This window comes from Mytilus edulis, chromosome 11, assembly GCF_963676685.1.
Source record: "Mytilus edulis chromosome 11, xbMytEdul2.2, whole genome shotgun sequence".
NCBI classification, from domain to species: domain Eukaryota; kingdom Metazoa; phylum Mollusca; class Bivalvia; order Mytilida; family Mytilidae; genus Mytilus; species Mytilus edulis.
In genome coordinates, this window is record NC_092354.1 from 77074320 (window position 1) to 77094979 (window position 20660).

Here is a 20660-nt window from a genome sequence, read left to right on the forward strand (position 1 = left end):
GTCAAAAGCATCAAAGGTGACATGATTTTTTTTTAATTTTTTTTTTTTATAAATATTTATTTATACATAATTACCCCCCAAAAACATCGATAACAATATAATTATCGTTTAAATGGATAAAAAATAAATTTAAATGTATCGATCTGTCGACCTAATAATTATGCATATTTCAATCCCGGAAGTCACTCAGAACGAGGCTGTGACGTCAGTGGTTACATCAATCATATTTGACTAACGGGTGTATAGGCATAATAAGCGCAATTTCATATTCGAATATCTTCCAACAAAAACCATGACAGTGATTAAAAATGGTTCTGTGTTCTGCCAGCGGATGCAACAATAGGCATAAGGACAATTTGAGAAAAAAAGATCTATTTTCTGAGTAACCCGCCGACTAGTCCCAGGAAGAGATAGGACTTCCTACCAAGCACTAGTCATAGACTTTGTTCCGCCCACTTTACAAATGCATGTGTCACCGGATATATTTATCCATTTTGGTTCATTATTATGCATTTCATATTAATTGTGTTTTCCGTGTTATATGTTTTCCATTCATATCATATTCATATTTCATATCATTATGTTTCTTGACGATTGACGACAATAGTTTTGCGCTGCATATTTTGAAATAGACTATAGCTTTATACGCTATGCTTTGCTTTACGTACTCAATATTTAAATTAGTACAATAGAAAGTTAAAGCGATTCTTATTATTATTTAAATGATATATATTTATATTTAAATAGCATGAGTTATGCATGAGCTCAAAGCGCGGCAATACTAACCATATATAAATTAATACAATTTCACTTTTAAAGTTTGTCACTGGTCATTATTACAATCGGGGAGGCGGCAGACTAATGTCTACGCTGCAGGTACTTGTAAATTTATTTATTCTTTTAGCAATGTTTAAAATGTTTCAATTAAAGTAAAGTTATTTTAGTATTTCATATATAGAATTCAGTATGGCTTGAAAGCCGCATTTTGGTATATAAGTTAAGGTCAGAATAAAGCTCCGTTGCATGCAAATATTTCAGTATATATATTGTTCATATTTATTGGAACATAATTGTAAACTTGGTTTACAATTTGTATATTTGCAGATTATATAATAAAGTATTTATATATTGGACGACTCATTAAATGCAGAAATGGCCCACACGCATTACAACGACAAGTTTATGGGTTTATGGTGATTTATCCCTCATCCCAAGTCGATTTTATATGGTGTTCCATTCTTCCTGCGACACATGTTACGATCGTGACCCAGAAGTTATGAAGAATCTCGAGGGATGTCCTACCATGAAGCCAAAACTTCGTCCAAATGCGGTACCTGGCATGCCATTGACACAACCAACAACAGCTGAGTCCCACATATAGCGGAGAGCTTGTGAGAAACGGAGAACAATGGAGAATGGCTGAGGGAGAAAAAAATCTTTGCAAATATTGTTTGCGTCCCTTTTTAATAATATCATTCTTTAATAGTTTAGTCATATTTGTGTATAATTTTATAGCCAAATGTATCTCAATGTTTAAAATTTGATTTTGTGATCCTCCTGCGTGTACCTCACTACCTGTTCACGTGTGCAGTTGTGTACACTGAAATTGGACATAATAAATTAAAAGTCATCAACATCGATCAGAAGTTACAGGTATGCGGCACACTTTCTTTGAAGTGCTGGGTTACCTTTGAAGTTGAAAGCTACAGGTCTCATGCCCCCGGATGGTGATATATATACGACGTCGGCAATACGCACTATTGCGTGACATGCGTCAAATCTGTGTACATCCATGATCACCTGCTGGGTGCACAGGTGAGGTTGGAAAATATACTAGAGCAATTGTTTCAGATATAAGTTACGTAATGAATATCTGTTTAACCTGTTTGAATAAACAATAGTCAATATACCTTACGGGGGGTTTACAGAATAGAGAAAAAAAAGGGGCGGATACAAAATAATGTGTTTGTGAATTTACTTAGTGAAGAATGGAGTATGATAATATAAGATAAGCAAAATAAATAGAGAATTGAGAAGAAATGCTTCTAAAGTAAAAAATTAATAAAAAAAAGCGCCTGTCAGTCCCTATAACTAATACATAAACCTGTAGTGGGTACAAAAATTTCCTTCAGAGTTTTCTTATAAATATTAGGCAGGTATGAAAGGTGTATTGCAATAAGTTATTAGTCTTAACCCTTATTATTTTATTTATTTATTAAAAATCATTTTATTTCTTAATAAAAAATAAATTGTGAAGAGACATCAAGTAATGCTTTTAAAACGACCTACCATTGTTGCAAGGTTAATGTGGTGAAAAATCATATGCAAAAGGTGACTTGAATGAGAAACAAATATTTTGGCTAGTGAATGTATGCAAGTCTATATTGCATAAGACATGAAGCTGAATAATATAGTTTTAACTTAAATAATGCAGACCTGTGAGTAGTAGATAATGTAGAATTATAGACTGGGTTAGTTAAAACATATTATATTTGCTGAATTAAAGCAAAATGGATTAGACACAAGTAAATCATAATTATGAAGTCTTCTCCATAATACAATTTAAAATTACAATAATAGTATGATATAATGGGCATGCATATAAGGCAAACAGTTTATAGAATAATTCTAGCTTTCATACGTAAAAAAAGAGAAAACGAAATTTAAAAAGTCATATGATTGTGTGACAGTGACAGTGACGTGTGTACTGATGATGACAATGATATTCCGTGCCAGTAACAATAACCTCTATCAAGGCATAAAAAATCTGTTTGACCATTTTATGAAATTTTAAACATGTTTGAAAACGTGAATATTTTATTCATCCGAAAGTTTCATGTGTCCGCAAATTAATAGTTTTGTATCTAAAACAATGTTTTCGGATAGCCAGTTGAGATTATTGAATAAGGTTTTTCTACATAATGTGTATTTTTGACAAACAAAGAAGTAATGGCAGACATCATCAATATCTGACCCACAATGACAAAAAGGATCATTTATAATATTAGCTCTAAATAGATCATTGTTTAAGAATGAAGGGGAACATCTCAATTGCGTTAGATGATATACAATTGCCTTGGGCCGTACAAATGAAACGTTCTTATTACACATTTATTTGGGGCAGTTTTAGCAATTCAAAGTATACACCCAACACTCTTGGCAAGGTGATAGGTAATATATGACGATTGTTGAGAATTGTTTTTAAATTGTAAGAGAGTGATCTTGAAATATTATATTTTATTACATTTATTCATTTGCGAGTTTAGGAATTTTTTTATGAAGCTTGATTAACGAAAAAAATATTAAATTTAAATCATTCAAAGGATATAATTCATACAGAAGCCATTTATAGATACGAAGCCCCTTTGACATGTTGTTTTTATAACAATATATTATTTGATCATTATTGATATCTATATTGAATAACTTCATATATAATAGATCAAGAATTTTGTATTTTTCTAAATTATTTTTTCTTGTTACATGAAAAACAATTTCGAAAATAAATTATGACTTTTTGTCCTGTGAATTTTTGTCCGTGACTTTTTGTCCTGTGACTTTCTGTTCTACATTATTTATTACCTGTCTTTTTGTATTATTAAATGTAATTCAATTACCTGTTAAACGTAAACATTTTAAAGAAATATCTCTTTATTTTTTGTGAAATTACTTATTGATATATTATATCGGCATTGCTTGAAAGATCGTCAATGTCGGATGACGAATTTATGTCTTCTACTTGATTATGTTCAACAAGTAACGGCTCAAACTGATACGGTTGAATATCTTAAGTTTGAGAATTGCCTTGAAAACTGCTGTCAACACCGTCCATTGTTTAATTTTACAAGAATATAATATACTTCGTCCTCACTGAGACATTTTCTCAGCTTGTATCCACTGACGTCATCACGATCACGTGACCGGTATCTCATTAAAAATCAAAGATTACGACAAGCGCTGGATTCTTTGACCATTAAAAGGCCGTTGAATGAGGTTTTGACAAGAAAAAAATATAACAATATGTTTTTTGACCAATATTTATCAATTAATTAAAAAAAAAAAAAAAATTGTGTCACGTCTCCTTTAAAAGAACTGTTCAATTACTTATCCAAAGCACCTGGGTTACCTTACAATTTGCATGCTGTTGTTTTAAAGATATTTTGTTTATTATTGTATTTTTTTGTGTGTTTTGTATTTTTTATTGTTGCATTTAGTGTGCCAAAAAATATGAAAATTTGACGTTCTTGACGTCTCATACCAAACAATGACGTCATTCAATAAATTGCGTCACGCCCGAATGACCGTTAGGTATTGGACCTATTTTGAGGAACATTTTTCTTAAGCTTACATAAATAAAAACTAACTATGTAAAAAAAAAGTAGGGGTGTGATCAAGGGTAGGGGTGTGATAAAGGGTATGCGATAAAGGGTGTGCGCATCAAAGTTGCACGATATGGATTAAACAGCAGGCTAATTATCAAATATGCAAAACTACTGTATTTACTACTAAACATATGATAAATGTATAGATGAATCACGCTGTGATATATGTATAAATACTCCACCATGTGATATATGTATAGATACCTCACCCTGTGATATATGTATAGAAACCTCACCCTGTGATATATGTATAGATACCACACCATGTGATATATGTATAAATACCACACCCTGTGATATATGTATAGAAACCTCACCCTGTGATATATTTATAGATAACTTCCCTGTGATATATGTATAGAAACCTCACCCTGTGATATATGTATAAATACTACACCATGTGATATATGTATAGATACCACACCCTGTGAAATATGTATAGAAACCTCACCCTGTGATATATGTATAGAAACCTCACCCTGTGATATATGTATAGATAACTTCCCTGTGATATATGTATAGAAACCTCACCCAGTGATATATGTAAAGATACTTCACCCTGTGATATATGTATAAATACCGCACCCTGTGATATATGTATATGTCACATACCAAACAATGACGTCATTCAATAAATTGCGTCACGCCCGAATGACCGTTAGGTATTGGACCTATTTTGAGGAACATTTTTCTTAAGCTTACATAAATAAAAACTGACTATGTAAATAAAAGTAGGGGTGTGATCAAGGGTAGGGGTGTGATAAAGGGTATGCGATAAAGGGTGCGCATCACAAATGCATGATATGGATTAAATAGCAGGCTAATTATCAAATATGCAAAACTACTGTATTTACTACTAAACATATGATAAATGTATAGATAAATCACCCTGTGATATATGTATAGATACCACACCATGTGATATATGTATAGATACCTCACCCTGTGATATATGTAAAGAAACCTCACCCTGTGATATATGTATATATACCACACCATGTGATATATGTATATATACCACACCATGTGATATATGTATAAATGCCACACCCTGTGATATATGTATAAAACCTCACCCTGTGATATATTTATAGATAAATTCCCTGTGATAAATGTATAGAAACCTCACCATGTGATATATGTATTAATACCACACCATGTGATATATGTATAGATACCACACCCTGTGATATATGTACAGAAACGTCACCCTGTGATATATGTATAAATACCCCACCCTGTGATATATGTATAGAAACCTCACCCTGTGATATGTGTATAGAAACCTCACCCTGTGATATATGTATAGAAACCCCACCCTGTGATATATGTATAGATACTTCACCCTGTGATATATGTATAAATACCACACCCTTTGATATATGTACAGAAACCTCACTCTGTGATAAATGTATAAATACCACACCCAGTGATATATGTATAGAAACCTCACACTGTGATATATGTATAGAAACCTCACCCTGTGATATATGTATAGAAACCTCACCCTGTGATATGTGTATAGAAACCTCACCCTGTGATATATGTATAGATAACTTCCCTGTGATATATGTATAGATACTTCACCCTGTCATGTATGTATAGATAAATCACCCTGTGATATATGTATAGATATCACACCCTGTGATATATTTATAGAAACCTCACCCTGTGATATATATATAGATAACTTCCCTGTGATATATGTATAGAAACCTCACACTGTGATATATGTATAGATACTTCATCCTGTGATACATGTATAGATACCTCACCCTGTGATATATGTATAGATACCTCACCCTGTGATATATGTATAGATAACATCCCTGTGATATATGTATAGATACCTCACCCTGTCATGTATGTATAGATAAATTAATCTGTGATATATGTATAGACACCATAACCTGTGAAATATGTATAGAAACCTCACCCTGTGATATATGTATAGAAACCTCACCCTGTGATATATGTATAGATAACTTCCCTGTGATATATGCATAGAAACCTCACCCTGTGATATATGTATAGATACTTCACCCTGTGATATATGTATAAATACCGCACCCTGTGATATATGTATAGATAACTAACCGTGTGATATATGTATAGATAACTAACCGTGTGATATATGTATAGATATCTCACCCTGTAATATATGTATGTATAAAGTCGTCATTTATACCAGGACTAAATTTTGTTTATACGCCAGACGCGCGATTTGTTTACAAACGACTCATCAGTGACGCTCGAATCCTAAAAAGTTCAAAAGGCCAAATAAAGTACGAAGTTGAAGAGCATTGAGGGCCAAAATTCCTAACAGTTTTGCCAAATACAGCTAAGGTAATCTATGCCTGGGGTAGAAAAGCCTTATTATTTCAAATAATTCCAAATTTTGTAAACAGTTAATTTATAAATATAACCATATCAATGATAACTCATGTCAGCACAAAAAGAGCTGACTACCTGGCTTGTGATACCCTCTGGGAAATAAATCTCCACCAGCAGTGGCATCGACCCAGTATGTTTAAATAAACTCATCATAGATACCAGGACTAAATTTTGTTTATACGCCAGACACGCGTTTCGACCACAAAAGACTCATCAGTGACGCTCAAATCATAAAAAGTTCAAAAGGCCAAATAAAGTACGAAGTTGAAGAGCATTGAGGGCCAAAATTACTGAAAGTTTTGCCAAATACAGCTAAGGTAGTCTATGCCTGGGGTAGAAAAGCCTTAGTATTTCAAATAATTCCAAATTTTGTAAACAATTAATTTATAAATATAACCATATCAATGATAATTCATGTCAGCACAAAAAGAGCTGACTACTGGGCTTGTGATACCCTCGGGGAAATAAAACTCCACCAGCAGTGGCATCGACTGAATTGTGGTAAATAAACTCATCATAGATACCAGGACTAAATTTTGTTATACGCCAGACGCGCGTTTCGTCTACAAAAGACTCACCAGTGACGCTCGAATCCTAAAAAGTTCAAAAGGCCTTAAAAAGTACGAAGTTGAAGAGCACTGAGAACCAAAATACCAGGACTAACTTTTGTTTATACGCCAGACGCACGTTTAATTTACAAAAGACTCATCAGTGATGCTCGAATCCTAAAAAGTTCAAAAGGCCAAATGAAGTACGAAGTTTAAGAGGATTGAGGGCCAAAATTCCTAAAAGTTTTGCCAAATACAGCTAAGGTAATCTATGCCTGGAGTAGAAAAGCCTTAGTATTTCAAATAATTCCAAATTTTGTAAACAGTTAATTTATAAGTATAACCATATCAATGATAATTCATGTCAGCACAGAAACAGCTGACTACTGGGCATGTGAAACCCTCGGGGAAATAAATCTCCAACAGCAGTGACATCGACCCAGTTGTTGTAAATAAACTCATCATAGCTACCAGGACTAAATTTTGTTTATACGCCAGACGCGCGTTTCGTCTACAAAAGACTCATCAGTGACGCTCGAATCCTAAAAAGTTCAAAAGGCCAAATAAAGTACGAAGTTGAGGAGCATTGAGGGCCAAAATTCCTAAAAGTTTTGCCAAATACAGCTAAGGTAATCTATGCCTGGGGTAGAAAAGCCTTAGTATTTCAAATAATTCCAAATTTTGTAAACAGTTAATTTATAAATATAACCATATCAATGATAATTCATGTCAGCACAAAAACAGCTGACTACTGGGCTTGTGATACCCTCGGGGAAATAAATCTCCGCCAGCAGTGGCATCGACCCAGTATGTTTTAGATAAGCTCATCATAGATACTAGGACTAAATTTTGTTTATACGCCAGACGCGCGTTTCGTCTACAAAAGACTCATCAGTGAAGCTCGAATCCTAAAAGGTTCAAAAGGCCAAATAAAGTACGAAGTTGAAGAGCATTGAGTGCCAAAATTCCTAAAAAGTTTTGCCAAATACAGCTAAGGTAATCTATGCCTGGGGTAGAAAAGCCTTAGTATTTTAAATAATTCCAAATTTTTTAAACAGTTAATTTATAAATATAACCATATCAATGATAATTCATGTCAGCACAAAAAGAGCTGACTACCTGGCTTGTGATACCCTCTGGAAAATAAATCTCCACCAGCAGTGGCATCGACCCAGTATGTTTAAATAAACTCATCATAGATACCAGGACTAAATTTTGTTTATACGCCAGACACGCGTTTCGACCACAAAAGACTCATCAGTGACGCTCAAATCATAAAAAGTTCAAAAGGCCAAATAAAGTACGAAGTTGAAGAGCATTGAGGGCCAAAATTACTGAAAGTTTTGCCAAATACAGCTAAGGTAGTCTATGCCTGGGGTAGAAAAGCCTTAGTATTTCAAATAATTCCAAATTTTGTAAACAATTAATTTATAAATATAACCATATCAATGATAATTCATGTCAGCACAAAAACAGCTGACTACTGGGCTTGTGATACCCTCGGGGAAATAAAACTCCAACAGCAGTGGCATCGACTGAATTGTGGTAAATAAAGTCATCATAGATACCAGGACTAAATTTTGTTTATACGCCAGACGCGCGTTTCGTCTACAAAAGACTCACCAGTGACGCTCGAATCCTAAAAAGTTCAAAAGGCGAAATAAAGTACGAAGTTGAAGAGCATTGAGAACCAAAATTCCTAAAAGTTTTGCCAAATACAGCTAAGGTAATCTATGCCAGGGGTAGAAAAGCCAAAGTATTTCAAATAATTCCAAATTTTGTAAACAGTTAATTTATAAATATAACCATATCAATGATAATTCATGTCAGCACAAAAACAGCTGACTACTGGGCTTGTGATACCCTCGGGGAAATAAATCTCCGCCAGCAGTGGCATCGAACCAGTATGTTTTAGATAAGCTCATCATAGATACCAGGACTAACTTTTGTTTATACGCCAGACGCACGTTTCATTTACAAAAGACTCATCAGTGATGCTCGAATCCTAAAAAGTTCAAAAGGCCAAATGAAGTACGAAGTTTAAGAGCAATGAGGGCCAAAATTCCTAAAAGTTTTGCCAAATACAGCTAAGGTAATCTATGCCTGGAGTAGAAAAGCCTTAGTATTTCAAATAATTCCAAATTTTGTAAACAGTTAATTTATAAGTATAACCATATCAATGATAATTCATGTCAGCACAAAAACAGCTGACTACTGGGCTTGTGATACCCTCGGGGAAATAAATCTCCGCCAGCAGTGGCATCGACCCAGTATGTTTTAGATAAGCTCATCATAGATACCAGGACTAAATTTTGTTTATACGCCAGACGCGCGTTTCGTCTACAAAAGACTCATCAGTGAAGCTCGAATCCTAAAAAGTTCAAAAGGCCAAATAAAGTACGAAGTTGAAGAGCATTGAGTGCCAAAATTCCTAAAAAGTTTTGCCAAATACAGCTAAGGTAATCTATGCCTGGGGTAGAAAAGCCTTAGTATTTTAAATAATTCCAAATTTTGTAAACAGTTAATTTATAAATATAACCATATCAATGATAATTCATGTCAGCACAAAAACAGCTGACTACTGGGCTTGTGATACCCTCGGGGAAATAAATCTCCGCCAGCAGTGGCATCGAACCAGTATGTTTTAGATAAGCTCATCATAGATACCAGGACTAAATTTTGTTTATACACCAGACGCGCGTTTCATTTACAAAAGACTCATCAGTGATGCTCGAATCCTAAAAAGTTCAGAAGGCCAAATGAAGTAAGAAATTTAAGAGCATTGAGGGCCAAAATTCCTAAAAGTTTTGCCAAATATAGCTAAGGTAATCTATGCCTGGGGTAGAAAAGCCTTAGTATTTCAAATAATTTCAAATTTTGTAAACAGTTAATTTATAAGTATAACCATATCAATGATAATTCATGTCAGCACAAAAACAGCTGACTACTGGGCTTGTGATACCCTCGGGGAAATAAATCTCCACCAGCAGTGGCATCGACCCAGTTGTTGTAAATAAACGCATCATAGATACCAGGACTAACTTTTGTTTATACGCCAGACGCGCGTTTCGTCTACAAAAGACTCACGAGTGACGCTCGAATCCTAAAAAGTTCAAAAGGCCAAATAAAGTACGAAGTTGAAGAGCATTGAGGGCCAAAATTCCTAAAAGTTTTGCCAAATACAGCTAAGGTAATCTATGCCTGGGGTAGAAAAGCCTTAGTATTTCAAATAATTCCAAATTTTGTAAACATTTAATTTATAAATATAACCATATCAATGATAATTCATGTCAGCACAAAAAGAACTGACTACTGAGCTTGTGATACCCTCGGGGAAATAAATCTCCAACAGCAGTGGCATCGACTGAATTGTGGTAAATAAACTCATCATAGATACCAAGACTAAATTTTGTTTATACGCCAGACGCGTGTTTTGTCTACAAAAAATTCATCAGTGACGCTCGAATCCTAAAAAGTTCAAAAGGCCAAATAAAGTACGAAGTTGAAAAGCATTGAGGGCCAAAATTCCTAAACGTTTTGCCAAATACAGCTAAAGTAATCTATGCCTGGGGTAGAAAAGCCTTAGTATTTCAAATAATTCCAAATTTTTAAACAGTTAATATATAAATATAACCATATCGATGATAATTCATGTCAGCACCCTTTGATATGCCAGCTTTAGCTGGCACTTATGGTAGAAGCATCGTTTTGGAATAAAGAACGATAACTCTCTCTACACGACCCATCTGAAAAGTTTCGTCACTCTCGTTAAATCTCGTACGATTATTTTTTTTAATGCTCTGCAAGCAACACATTTCGGATTTTTTTTTATAATGGCCATCCGGTCCTTCATGCGGGGGAAACTCCAGTGCACTGGTTGACCATGACTACTTATGTTCATCTGCCACATTATTCCCCACATCAAGGAACAGTGATAATTATACTGTTGAATGTGATCACGGTTATTCATGTAGTCAATGGCGAATCCAGCATTTTTCATAAGTGGGGTCCGGTGACGGGGTGCTCCAGTCATGCTTCAGTGTTTCCCTATAAAAATCAACATTTTTTCCCAAGAAAACGGGGACCCTCGCCCCTCTGGATCATATGGTAGCCCACAGACTAATTCAAAACTTAACAAAAGTTTAAAACATAAAAAATTATTAAAATAATCTTCTAATTCTGTACTTCCTTCAAATGGCAAACTCTCAACAAATCTTTTCATTGATTATGTCACACCTTATACAGTCCCAGGAGATGGAAACTGTTTAGTTTCTTCTCTCCAAGTTTAATCATAAAAAGAGACTTGAGTCTGAGTAGTACATTAAGAACTGACTACTGTATATATTGTATGCTCCCATATTGTCCAAAATTGGATTCTTTTTGTGAAGATGGAGTTATTATGATAACCCATGAGAATACCATGACTTTGATAGGTATATACAGGGCATGTTACTTGGAAGTATGTGGGCTACATCCTTTAAAATTCAAGTTGCAGCAGTCGCCTGAATATTTTATGCATCAGTTTAAACCTGATCAAAACATTTTCACTCTACCAAGTACTTTATCACTATATATCACTATCAGGTTCACATTTCAACCTATTTAGCAATACACACTTATGGTTATATAACATCACAGTACCAAAATTGTACTAAGTAACCAACTTGCACCTATTCAGCCCTAAAAACTGCAAAAATCTTGCAAGTTTTCTTTCACCTTGTGAAGTTATCTTATTATCTTTTTAAAATGGGCAAATTAAATTTGTTACCAGCATCCTTTTCTTAAAAAAATAATAGTTAAAGCATGGAATAATGTCAAATTGTTCGGAATATTTGAAGAAATAATTTTAAGGATTTGAAATTAACCATACATGTAATGATGTATGGAATTTGGGTAATGACCTCATTACAGTATCCTGGATTATTTGGGTGTAATTTCAAACCCATTTTTCAATGACTCTACATGGACTCAAAATTAAATTGGTGTAACTATATTGTAGGCAAGGATAGTCTACAAAACAAGCACAGAATAAACTTTTGTCTGGTACATAAAAAAGTTGGTAAAAAAATTACAATTTAGGTGCAATTTGGGTATTCTCATGTTAGCAAGGATTTGTTACGTTCGGAGGACGTGTTTTTCAACAGACTGTCGGCATCCCAATGGGAACAAACTGTGCCCCTCTACTTGCTGACTTGTTTCTTTATTATTATGAGGCTGACTTCATGCAGGAACTTCTTAGGAAGAAAGATAAGAAGTTAGCAATATCCTTTAACTCTACTTTCCGCTATATAGATGACGTTCTTTCACTAAACAATTCAAAATTTGGTGACTATGTGGAACGCATCTATCCCATCGAATTGGAGATAAAGGATACTACAGATACAGTTAAGTCAGCTTCATATCTTGACTTACATCTAGAAATTGACAACGAGGGTCGGTTGAAGACAAAACTTTACGACAAAAGAGATGATTTCAGCTTTCCAATTGTGAACTTTCCATTTCTAAGTAGCAACATTCCAGCAGCACCTGCATACGGGGTATATATCTCTCAATTGATACGATATTCCCGTGCTTGCATTTCCTATCATGATTTTCTTGATAGAGGGTTACTGCTCACAAGGAAGCTATTAAATCAAGAGTTCCAAATGGTGCAGTTGAAATCATCCCTTCGTAAATTTTACGGACGCCATCACGAGTTGGTTGACCGTTATGGAATAACCATTTCACAAATGATATCGGATATGTTCCTCACGTCGTAACTACAATCCCCTTCCCTTTCATGAATTTGACCTACCGAATTAGACTATTTACCGGATTTGTAATCACATAAGCAACACGACGGGTGCCGCATGTGGAGCAGGATCTGCTTACCCTTCCGGAGCACCTGAGATCACCCCTAGTTTTTGGTGGGGTTCGTGTTGTTTATTCTTTAGTTTTCTATGTTGTGTCATGTGTACTATTGTTTTTCTGTTTGTCTTTTTCATTTTTAGCCATGGCGTTGTCAGTTTGTTTTAGATTTATGAGTTTGACTGTCCCTTTGGTATCTTTCGTCCCTCTTTTAGCAACTTCACAACAGAACTTCAAAATTTATTTTCAAGACCAAAAAAAAAAAGTACAAACCTTAAGGCAATAAAATGCTTTGCCACGCCTGATACGACCACAGATATATATTTAGCATATAAAAAACATTTTTTTTTTTATGTCAGTTGAAATCAAACATATTCTAATTATGGATGCTTCAATATGAACTAATTTGAACCCACATATTTCTATTCAGCAGAAGTCTCTAACTACATATCTCCTAAATTTCATATGATAGCAAGTCCTACAACAATATTGAAAATGTTTACATTTAATTTTTTTCTAGTTTCTCTCATGTGAAAACAGTACCTTTTTGGTCACTATTTATGTGTTGCGTTTAAATAGGAATTGTAACACTTTATAGTGACTGAGCAGGTTAAACAAATACTTCTCAAGAAACCGAAAAAGAAGACAACTTGAAACAGCACCAGCCATGCCAGTATGTATGAATAAAAACTCAGAACAGAATAGCATGGACAATATGTTAGTTATATGTCCTTGTGAATATATTGTGAGGAGAGTTAACAATAATTCTGCAGATATTAATGCATTTTTTTTTTAATGAATATTATTCATGCATTTGGTTTTATTTTGTTTCGAAAATCATCAAACTCTCTCAGGCCGGAGACTTCTTCTTTCTTGGTTGTATTTCTCAAGTGTTTTGTACATTTTCTGTTAAAATTTTCACACACTCAGTGAAACATTTAAACAGGCTAAACTAAATTTTTATTACTGAAAGTTTCAAACAATGAAAAGTGTTTCATTTACCAAATAACTCATGTGTTTCTGTGAGAAAAAAAATCAATTTTTGGAATTAAAGGGAAAGAAGATCCTTTTGCAGCGCACTGGCGCATGTCAATTGTGAATATATATATATATACTTACCAAATATAGCTTCTTTATCATGATACTCACATCAACATTATAAAGAAGTACATATCATAGGGAAAATGCACAAATTACAGATAAAATATTTAAAACACCCTATTTTGAGTGCATCTCCTGCCAAATCAGTATTTGTTGCATCTATATATACTAGATGAGTATAACCAATGTAAATAAGGTAATTTTTGGAAGAAAAACCCAAAATTTTGAAAAAAAATAAAACACCCCCAATAATGTTGTACTATAACCCCAAAATCAATTCTAATCTTCCTTTTGTGTATTGAACCTTCTAGTAAAATTTCATAGAGACCCATTCACTTATACTCAAGTTATTGTCTGGAAACCAAATGTGTCTACTTGAAAACAACTATGACATGATTAAGCATTACTCGAAAGCAAATTTTTGACATGCTTGTATTTCCCATTTCCATTCTCAATTTTATTTTGCTGTCATATTAAAACTTGAAAAGTAAGCTACATCATGTACATGTAACAAAAAAAATATATGCAAGAAATGACGTAAAACTGACTCTGAATTAGTACATGATATTGATGTAGAACTTACAAACTGAAGATGATCAGAAATAATGTTTTTTTATTCCAGTCAGATTTTTTCTACCTTAGCCCTTCAGCGCTATCAATTAAAATTATTTAGTCAAAATTTAACACTAGTATTAAGGTTCATCATAACAAATTGGCAAATATGGCCTTATTATCACCTAAAAAAACTACTGTGTACAGACCTACATGTGCGGTTTGGGAAGTTTTTATGTTTTTAGATATATAAAAGTTTAATTTATTTTGCATATCTGAAAGATAAAATCATTTTTGGTGTAGATATCTGGATTCAAAATATTTTTTTTGTCCTATGCTTGAACAGATTTTTTTATTCATCAATTTGGGAATCAGAATATTTTTTTCAGGAAAAATACCATTACCCCTCATGCCTTTTCAAGTTCAATGTTCATTCCCTAAACATTTTCCATCTGAACTTATTATTTTCTTTTATACATAAACAATATGTTAATGTACCCTAGGACATTCGTTCTGAACATGCATGAAATATTTGCCACTAGACGTTAAACAACCAACAACCAATCAATATATAGGACATTGTCTTAGTATAAAGCTGGCATTTAAGGTAGCGCCTTCCTCATATTATATGTATAGATACATCAGCCTGTGATATATGTATAGATACCTTATCCTGTTACTATTTGTTCTGATTTGTTTGAATGGAACATATTTTACTCCATGCAATATCGGAGAGACGATGAATGGGGATATAAAACAGTTTTTTGATTTTACATACCAAGTTAACAATATAAGTTTTTTTTTTAACTTCTAATGAATTTATTTTCGAATTCATCTAACAAAAGGTTGATTTCTTTCTACTTCGACTTACTGAGGTCAACTGTTCAGATACATATCGGTATATCAATTATTATTTGTTTTTACATACTAGTAGCAATTTTCTTAACGATAATGGTATCCTCAGTTTTTGGGTTGGTTCGTGTTGCTTAGTCTTATGTTGTATATGATGTGTTTTGTGTACTATAATTTGTCTGTTTGTATTTTTCTTAAAGCCAAGGCCTTGACAGTTTATTTTCGATTTCTGAGTTTGACTGTCCCTCTGGGATCTCTCGCCCTCTTTTAATGTGTTATACATGAAACACCAATCTAGTCATAAAATAATTAATGTTATTCTATTCGAAAGGTAAGAAAAAATCTGAATAATGCACTTGAGGTATTGATGAAACTTTTTCATTTATTTGAATTAATCAATTTTAGCAGCTGAATTAACTTTTAAATAATTCTAAAACTTCTTCTGATAATTCGGAAATTAAAATCGTTGCGTTTGCCGGTACTGTGGCAACCGCTAATGTAAAATAATATGAGGTAAAAGTCTAAAATATATGACAAAGGAAGCCGTGTCTGTTGTTTCGGTTTTTTCTACTAATGTTCTAGTTTTAGAGGATATACAAATAGTATCGAATCACAAAAGTTTAAATTGATAAAGGAAGAAACATCATCAATCTATTTGAAAGTGATATTAAAAAATTTGGCTTCTTTGTTCTTCTTGTTAATGACAAGTGTCCGAAGGAACATCGACTCAAATGAAAAAAGGAGATAAATGCAAGATAAATGTACTATGGTATTGTTTATTTGTGAATGTCATTGTCCTAAATGGTCTTGCATTTATTTGTACTGTATTCCTGTCATGAAATGTTGTCATGTTAGTGTTATATTTAATATTGCCATAAAAGCACGAGGTTCGGCTGGCCACAAAACTAGATTAAACCCCAATTATGTTTCAACATACAATGAATGTCACTTTTTTTCAACTCAAAACGAAAGAGCTGTGTGTGCTTGAAATGGTGGAATGAAGCATAGAAGGCAATTGGGCCATGAAAAAGTGTTGTACGTCCTCATGATTCGTTATAAGATACATTAGGAAACAACTTATATTTTATGTATAATTTTTGATTTAACAAAACAATCAATACTTTCGCAAACAATCACAAGAAAATTGCCTACAGATTTTGTTTATAGCTATTTAAGCGGAATTTTAGAAGAGGGACAAAAGATACCTGAGGAATAGTCAAACTCATAAATCGAAAATAAATTGACAATGCAATGGCTTAAAATGAAAAATACAAACAGAAAAATAAGAGTTTAATTGTTTTAATACCTGGGTCGGTTTACAACACCATAAACAGAAGAAACAACATATAAAACTAAAGCCTGACCAACACGAATCCTATCCAAAAACTGGGGTTGATCTCATGTGCTCCGGAAGGGTAAACAGATCTTGCTCCACATGTTGCACCAGTCGTGTTTCTCATGTTATGACAAACCCGGTAAATATTCTAAATCGGTAGGTTACATTCATAAAAAGGGAAGGGATTGTTGTTACGACTTAACAAACATATCCAATACCATCTGTAAAATGGTAATTCCATTACAGAATGAAGGTACATATCTATGATGACAAACGTGTATTTTTCCGATGTCTTTTTCTCTCACGATTAATATACTCAAAATAATTTACACCAATCTCTCTTTCAATGATTATGAAACATTAATCCACTTTTTCATTGAAAATATAATTAATGCAATAGTGGCGAATGTTGTGAAATATTTAATAAAGATAATTGCAATTGAAACTGGCTGTAAACTGTTTAAGTTCTTATTTAGTAACAATATCTAAATATACTCTTGCACAAACAAATTAATGACGAACATAAATGAATACCTTTAGAAATATTTTCTTCTATGATATAAAAGTAAAACTCATACTTTAGTCAAGCATTTATATTATCATCATTAAATATTATTTAGTAATATATATATATATATATCATTTAAACGTGGAACAGGCCGGGAATTCTAATTTCGGATTTGCTATTTAGTCTCCATATTTTGATCGTAATCGTTAAAAAAGCAAGGATAATTGCTATAATTTAATGTCACATATATTTAATACGGATTCTTAAAACCAACAAACAACATGAGGATATTATTAGGTAGCACTCCACAGTTAGAAAATAAAATTAAAAATGAGCCACAAAATGTTTCAGCATCTCCTATTCCTGGAGTTCTAATACATTAAACTAACTGTTTGTGTTGTACATGTGCATATGTATGTAATCAGTATCGTCCATAGATTTGATTTTCAAAAGTTGAAAGGGTGAACAATAATTCCTTTTATGTGTATCCATGGCAACATTCTGCATTTATTTACCATAAAATGTTACAAAGTAGGGGTGAACACATATCCCCAACATTTGTATCAAACTAGAATTATAATGCCTTTGAGTGATACCTTTTTTAGAAACTGTTGACATTAATCTTCCTAATGATCAAATAAAAAATGGTAGTCTTTCGCCTCATTTTTTTCGTAAAATCTAATCACAAAGTCCGTGCGACAAAGAGTTGGAAAAAAATATTACAATAATTGGCGGACCAATGTATGGTACGGACATGCAAATACGGACTGTCATACAGAAAACAGTCTATATTACATACATTACAATATCTTGATGTTCATATAAACCCAATACGAAGGTTATTTTAGTATTGTTGAGTGCTACCTTAGTTACAAAGTGTGCTAGTGACCTAATACGGTATACAGTAAAGCCCGAATCCCAATATGAAATTTACCTACCCCTTATATGCCGTATTACGTCACTAGCATACTATGTACAGCATTTATCTTTTAACATGTGAAATTTAGACTAGTAACCTATTAAAATGAGCAAGTCTTCAATATTGGTAGCATTAAGAAACTACGTCCATTGATCCTACAAACACAGATGCCAACAATAACAACTTTTAAGGTTTAAATGTGTTTTACGAATTCATTTCAATCTTAATCAATAGTTTCCTCGACAGTTGAAACCTTAAAGTATTTTTCTCTGTAGCTTTTGTTTTTATAAAGAGACGTAACACTACTTCTAACCGTGTATGAAATAAGCATCGCCTTCTTAATAACCTAAAATGAAATATAAACAGTCTCCAGGCGGACGCTTTTAACCAATCATATTCCTAAAAAAGTATAGGAGGTAAGATAAACAACGGTACATCCCAGAAATATGTATGATGGTTGTTATCTTGAAATTGTCACCGAATATAGCATCAATAAATAATTTGATTGGTACACAACTACCGACAAACAAATGAAATGAATGAAATAGTAAATCAACATTTTCCATTTCTTAAAAATAAATGAAACGTTCACTAAAAGATATTGAGAATTATTCTTACCTGATGAAAGTATATGAATACTATTTTGGCAAATCTTCAAGTAGCAGGAACAATCTTCTTGTGATGGTTTACAAAAACATTGGTTGTTTGGTTTAATTAGAAAATCATAACCATGTCTATGATCACATCTGCAACTAGCATCTGTGGTGCGATTTCCCTGGTCATATAAAACTTGACCCTCCTCATGGCAGAATGATCTCAAAAAGGTACAATTAGTACTAGTATTTGTGTAAAATTTGATTGGAAATGGCTGATATCTTTCTACAGAACAAATATCTGAATATATACCTCCACGAAGAATTGCTTTTTCACCTGAAAAGAATAGTATAGCAATGACTCTACCTCAGGAATAGATAACCTTAGCTGTATTTAGCAAATCTTTTGGGAATCTTTGGTACTTAATGCTCTTCATCTTCGTTTATTATTTGACCTTTTTGCCTTTCTTGATTCTAGCGTCACTGATGAGTCGTCTGTAGAGGAAACGCGCGTCTGGTTCAAATAAAAATATGCAATCCTGGTAATTACAGTAGTAACTACTTAGACCACTCGGCCACTGCAATTCTGCCATGATAATTAACTTGTGGATTTGAATTCTGTTTTACTAGAGTAACAAAGTACACACACGTCTACAGTTCTCAAGCAAGGGAACACATTTTGCTCGGATTAAAGTTCAACTCAAAACAGTTTGACGACAAAAAGAATAACATAATTACTGATTCATTCATGTATTTAACATTTTTCATTGAGGTTCCATTGTCAAAAATGTTTTTTCTGTGAGAAATGATATATTATTATGTGTTTTGAAGATAACACAAATAGTAAAGGTGATTGCTTTAGTATAAAATGGAATCAGAACAAATGTATACCAATAGATTACGTTGATAATTTAAAAGTAAGTTTTGTGAATTTTGTTTTCCTTCATGGACATGTAACATTTAAGGATGTACACCTCTCAGGAGCCAACAATTTCTAGAATTAAACTTTTTTTCTTTACCTTATTTTTGTGTTTAAAGGGAAACTTCGCAAAAAAATCAAAAATTGATATTATGTTCATTCAGTATACAAATGCTCAAATTCATAGTTATTAAAGTTTTATTCCGCTAGATAAGCGATCACCATCGATTTTAAATTTAGAGTATCAATTCTCTGCGTTCGGCCATTTTGTCTTCTTTCCCGATTATTAACAACGATATGTCTATAAACCACAAAGGAACAAAACTACAGTAACCGATGTAGTCGTAATTGCGTGTCGACATCTTGTCAATCGTACGGTTGTTTTATCCGACTAACTAACTTGATACGGAAAATATTCTTATTTTTTTAAATAACCATGGTCTGTTGTTTTTAAACTGTTGATATTGGAATTAGGAAAAAAGTCAAAGTTGAAATCATAAATAAGTGTTCCGTGAAAATTGTTTTCGAAAATCTAATTTGTTCATAATTCTTTAAAGTAATAAACTTTTTTCAAATAAATTCTGATCTTCCCTCATCTGATCACCAGCATGGCTAAAGGTATTACTTTCAAAGGTATTGTGAGGGGTGTGAGGTGACACGTCCAGGTATTCAAGCGATTTCCTGTCGAGCTTGCAAGTTCATGCATCGT

General features: G+C 33.2%; 1 protein-coding gene across 1 annotated transcript in view; it reads right to left on the reverse strand.

The window, feature by feature from the left end:
* LOC139494606 (uncharacterized) overlaps window positions 1–20660 on the reverse strand; it is a 51766-nt gene that overhangs the window by 18517 nt on the left and 12589 nt on the right. The window contains exon 4 of the mRNA XM_071282765.1: window positions 19058–19369. Within this exon, the coding sequence (XP_071138866.1) occupies window positions 19058–19369 (312 nt within the window). The remainder of the gene's footprint in view (window positions 1–19057; window positions 19370–20660) is intronic.